Raw genomic sequence first — 6,023 nt, 5'->3', positions numbered from 1 at the left:
GATACAGGGACTTTAGGTGGACACACATTGGAATTAGATCATCTGAAAATTTTACTTGATTGACAAAAAAATTCAACTATAAAAATAAACCTGTAAAATGAACAGGCTAAAACGGAAGTAAGCATTCACAAGAAGACTAAGACCACTGGAAAGTTTTGTGGTTTGGACTTTTACCTCAGAAAAACAAACAGAAGGCTGGACTCTCTTTATTACCATGACAACCTGTAAATAGCACTGAATTCACACATGCAAACTTACATCCTGTTGTTACATGTATGCCCTGTCTTGTGTTTTGATTAAGATTCTGTTTCTCCCCAGTTTGGTTAATTAGTCATGTCTGTCACCTGTGTCTCGTCCATCACCTGCACCTCGTTATCCTCATTTGCCCTGTGTATGTAAACCCTCAGTTTGCCCTCAGTGTTTGTCGGTTCTCGTTAATGTTTGACGTGTCTAGTGTGTTCCTGAGTTTTGTTATTAAAAGTTGCTGTTTCCTGTTCTCCTCGTCTCCGTGAGCTCATTGCCAGCACGTAACCGTAACACCTGTGGCATCAAAACGCCACTGTTGCATTTTGAAATAGGGGAGAGCGGGGCACAACCTAACTTAGTTGTAAGTTAACACACATGGTTTAACACTTTCAACACAAGCTAGGATGACAAAACTTTGTGTATTTTCTAGTTGCCACATTATTTAGAGAAAACATTGCGCCAAAATTAAAAAATCTTTGGAAGATATCACTGAACATGTATTTAACCATGCGCCGACACAAGCTCAACTGCCGCTCTAGGCAAAACACCGTCATGCCGTCCCCACACACTCAATTAAAGATGATCTTTGAGATGCATGTCAAAGATGGGAGATTTTGTTAATTGATAGTTATAAATAATTATGAAATGTTTCTTGCCTTGACAGCAAAGTACTGTTCTAAATGTTTAAAAATCACTAAACACTTGTAATCCTGTTTACCACAACTATCTATTTGAGGTAATACAGCTTAAAAACAAAAACAAGCTTGAAACTACTTAAGTTTAAACACCACATCTTCGCTTGCTTGTATATCTGCCGGTGGCGCCATTTTTTTAAATAATATTTAAAAAACATGACGGTTGTTAATGGCGACGCAAAGAATTGTGGGTTATCTGCAGCAGCGAAGGATACACCTCATGCACACTCCGAATTCCTGAAAAGAAGGGCGCATTCGGAGTGTCCTACTTACTTTTCTGAAATGAGACAGCCTTGATGACGCATGCAGCCTTCAAATGTGACCTCCGGAGGACGCAACCTTTCGAAATGAGACGCAGCTATTGAAGGACGAGGGAGGACCATGCCTGGATTTTCCCTCGTCCTTCACTGTCGTCGCTCCTCCTTTATACTCCCGTCACTCCTCCGTGAGACACGAGGCAGATGCGGCACGCAGCTGGCAATCATCAAACATAATGACCGCGGCCCGCTCTCACGGTCCCTCAGCCTCGCTGCTCGCTACAATGTGGTTTTCTTTGTTTCTGAGAGTGAGTGGTAAACAAACACATGAAACCGATTGTAACATCCTGTTGATTGGTGTGAGGACAGTAAAGTTTACTCCTATTTTTCTAGTCCCTTATTGCAAACAAAACAAAAATACGATTCATGACTTAAAAGGAAAATTGAGATCTGCATTTAAGTTGCTGTTACTCACTTGAAATGTTTTACTGAGCAGTCTGCATTAAAACGTTTATGGCACAGAAAGACAAAAAAAACACTAATTATGGCTAAAGTAATTATTTGTAATTAGATATTATTGTTTGTTTTCTTTTTTTGTTTAATCTGATAAAATATTTATCTTATCAAGAAAAGTATAATTTACGACCAGAAAATATGCAAATAACATTTAATAGCAATACTTTAAACCCTTTTTTTTATTTTGTTAGTCTTTTATTTACACATTCAAAAATATTGTGTTGTGTGTGTATATGTAAATGTATAATTATAAAAGTGTGCATGTGAGAGCATGTGTATTAAATGTGGTAAAGCATGCTTGAGAAAAAGCTCAGAAATCATAGCTGGCGTTGCTGAGTACAAAAAGAGTGAGCAGTAGAAAGCAGCAAGTTTTCAGTAAGTTGTTTAAACTGAGCAGGTAGAATCACATCTTGGCATATGGATATGAAGATGTCAGCAGTCTATAAGAGACTTCAGTGTGGAGGCAGATCTTTCCAGTTTTACTCGTCTCACACTGATGTTTCTCTGTGGGATTCCCCTGAAATGAATAAGAGGTGCACATGAAACAAACTAAACTATTGTTTTTGACATGGCGATGCTTAAAACAAATGACTGAATCAATATAGATACCTTAATAACTTCCGCTGTGAGTATCTCTGCACTCTGCTCAGAACCTAAAGATCATGTGAAAATATGCCAGTACAGTGAGAAAATAATGCAAGTCTGAACATAACTTTAAGCACGTATGTGCTCTTAAATATATAACAATGCCAGTACAGTGTAAATACATAAATGCTATTATATAATGGTAATACAATTTTCTTTATAACCAGTTATTTTTACTATATAAACAACATTAAATTGTCTAAAAAAAAAAGAAGCTTGCATTATGGCAGCTACGCAATAACAATTTTCGGTAACACTTTATTTTACAGTGTCCATGTTACACGTTACATGTATTTATAGTGATAACAGTATATTATGCATAATTACATGCAACTAAACCTAAACAAAACCCTAATCCTAACCCTATAGAAAGTACCTTATTGTTATTAATTAATATTCATCAGTACTTAAATGTATAATTACACTAACAACACCTTAAAATAACGTGTAACCCATTTTTTAAACTAAAGCAGTTAAATAAAATAAAACATTTAATCTGTTAAAATCTGATAACTGCATGGGCACAGTTTATTTTCTGACAGAAAATCATAAAATAATTGGTAACATTTATTTTACAGTGTCCTAACATGTTGCATGTAGTTACTATAGTAATAACAACTAATTATGCATAATTACATGCAACTAACCCAACAACAAACCTAATCCTAACCCTAACACTATAGTAAGTACACATAGTTAATTAATATCACTCAAATGTATAACTGCACTGTAACATGGACACCTTAAAATAATTCAAATAAATCATTTTATAGAGGATTTAATATTGTGCACCACCAAAGAATCACAGTATTTTTTAAATAAATTGCTTTAGAACGTGTCTTCACACATGTATTATTTGTTTGCAGCTTTGATCTCTGACCAAAAACATTAGGTTTTATATTAGAAAAATCATAATAAAGGTGTCAAGGGAACAGTGAACGAGATACCTGTAGTTTGAGCGCGACAGAGGCAGTACACACAGATGGAGGACAGGAGTGAGGAGAGGAGAACACACACCGGACACACACTGAACAACAGCGTCCAGCAGAGATCAGGAGGTGTGGAGGTGATGTTCAAGGGTCCAGAAAAGGAAGTTACTTGCTCTATAAAATAATAATAATATAATAATAATAATAATAATAATAATAATAATAATAATAATAATAATAATAATAATAACAGGAACATTCAGGGAAACAGAATAGACACACTCCAACACTGACATTAAACAATGACACACATGGGAAGACTGGGTCTAACAGGCAAACATGAACTGAAAAACATCAATGTAGCAATAATAATATATTAATGCATCTAATATAATATATACAAATGTATCAATGAATGTTAGTAAAAATACTTTTGTTCTGTTCATCTTGCTTCTCCAGAATTACACAAGCAATGAAATAATAATAATTAGCAGAAATGTTTTCTTACCTGCAAGAGAGAGACGAGTTCTTCGGTTTCCATAATAGTACGCTTCAGATGAGTAGATGATGCCTTTTTCATCTTTATTTACCTTTTTCTCTACTGCTGCACAGTAATACAGGCCCAGATCAGAGACGCTGATGTTAGTAATATGTAAATCATAAGAATTACTGAAGCTGTTATAGACAGAGCTGAAACGCTGAAATGTCTCCAGGTCCAATTCCATGATATCTATTACGAGAGAGGGTTGATTTTCATGAGAGCAGTTTCTCATCCATTGAAAGCGGAAACCTTTAGTTACAGAGCGATCGCAGTAGAGAGTGATGTTGTCTCCAGGTCTGACTTTCATCTCTACTTCTGCTCCATAGATTCTGTTCTGAATGAACAACAAAACACCTGTAAAAGTGCAAAATAACTGAATAAAGCACTTAATTAAAAATATGTACTACAATACAAAAATATTCATAGTATTATTGACATTGGAAAAACTTTCAAAACAGCTGAAAACTTTCTCAAAAAAATTTTCTTACACATAAACGTGAAGAAAGCATATCTTGACCCCTCCATCTCTGAGTGACTGTGAATAACTGACACTGGTGAGGGTCTTACAGACGGCAGCTCTCGTCTGATTGGTTCACGTCAACGGAAAATCTTTTCTAAAATGTCTCACGTCACAGGAGGTTGTCATTAAATAAGGTTTTCACGTGTATGTACAAAGAGTAAGAGCAGTATTAACCAATTATTGGTTACCCTATAGACTTTTTTTCCATTTCAAAAGTAAATAACCATCAAACAGATATGAAGAGGGTAAAACTTTTGTTTGTGTGATAGATATGATAGATATGTTGAGCATCACATAATTTGGTTTCAGACATGCAGATAAGCATCTTCACCTGAGAAATGTACTTTCAATTGGTCGTGTTTTTTTTGTTTGTTTTTTTTTTCCATCAAAGTTCATCTGTAAAATTCATGAGGTTGTCTGTCGTCAGCAACATGTAAACATGTCAAAACATGAAACCACAACTTTTATATTCAGACTTACAGCATACGCCTTCACACTTGCTGCTGTGACATAGTCAAACTCAAACTTCACATCTCTTATACTTGATCACTGGTCACCAAGCACAAATGTTTCCATTAGCCTTGTGTGGTTTTGTGTGTTGGTTAGAGTGCACACATTTGCACAGAGGAAGTTTGCTCAGCTTGTCTTAACTGTGGTTACTGACACTAACAGCTGTCCATTGAGCTGAAATAAGCTGCATTATATTCTAAAACAGAAACAGTAGCACATGTGAAGATCAACATGATATGATAAATCAACTACACAATACAAAAAACAACCATTTTTATAACAACCATTACAGTTGGCATGAAATAGTGTTGATCATCTTCCCTATGTGATGTATTTCCAAGTAAAAAATCTTACATGGATAAGAAATGGCAAGTAAAATGTGGGAAATGTAGGGTGGGTCTTAATTTTGTCAGCAGTGTGTGTGTGTGTGTGTGTGTGTGTGTGTGTGTGTGTGTGTGTGTGTGTGTGTGTGTGTGTGTGTGTGTGTGTGTGTGTGTGTGTGTGTGTGTGTGTGTGTGTGTGTGTGTGTGTGTGTGTGTGTGTGTGTGTGTGTGTGTGCGTCTGTCTGTCTGTGTGTGTGTGTGTGTGTGTGTGTGTGTGTGTGTGTGTGTGTGTGTGTGTGTGTGTGTGTGTGTGTGTGTGTGTGTGTGTGTGTGTGTGTTTCAAAAATATTATATAGTCTATTTTTTTAAGTATTTTTATTGTTATCAGCATATCCACAGATAAACTGACAATTTTAAAAGCCAAACTGACCTGGTGTAACTGAGGGAAATTTGCTTGAGATGTGTTGTGATAGAGTCCTGCAGAGCTGTCAAAACCACAAATCGTTCCATATGCATTTGTCCGCTCTATGCAAGCATGCAGCTCAAACACCACACATAATAATGCACATAAATAATCATGTTGTGGTTTCCTGTGTTTCTTGCCAGCTCTCAGCTTCAAGGAAGTACTTATCTTACTTGTTAGAAATGTGGTTATCAGCAAAAATAATACTAACAAATGTGTCATGTTTATGTTCTGTTGTGATTTTTTATTTTAACTTTGTTCTGTTCTCTGTTCATGTGTGATTTTCCTTCTTCCAGTTGACCTAGTCTGAATCTGAAAAGTCTGAAATCACCCCCTATACACTTAAATATATAGGGCACTATTTGAGGGAACGGCCAT

The 6,023-nt window shown here is 36.0% G+C and overlaps 1 protein-coding gene across 1 annotated transcript; it reads right to left on the bottom strand.

Annotated features, from left to right (window-relative positions):
* Window positions 1–1,915: 1,915 nt before the first annotated feature.
* On the bottom strand, window positions 1,916–4,177 carry LOC307123550 (uncharacterized protein). The gene is made up of 4 exons (XM_079812109.1): window positions 3,797–4,177; window positions 3,307–3,462; window positions 2,324–2,367; window positions 1,916–2,231 (listed from the first exon to the last, which is right to left on the bottom strand). The coding sequence occupies exons 1-4, from the start codon at window positions 4,134–4,136 to the stop codon at window positions 2,118–2,120; spliced, it is 654 nt and encodes a 217-aa protein (XP_079668235.1). The 5' UTR covers window positions 4,137–4,177; the 3' UTR covers window positions 1,916–2,117.
* Window positions 4,178–6,023: the final 1,846 nt, after the last annotated feature.

This window comes from Gobio gobio (assembly GCF_949357685.1).
Source record: "Gobio gobio genome assembly, chromosome: 3".
Taxonomy (NCBI): domain Eukaryota; kingdom Metazoa; phylum Chordata; class Actinopteri; order Cypriniformes; family Gobionidae; genus Gobio; species Gobio gobio.
Note: the sequence above shows the minus strand (reverse complement) of the source record. Positions and strands in the feature narration are given on the sequence as shown.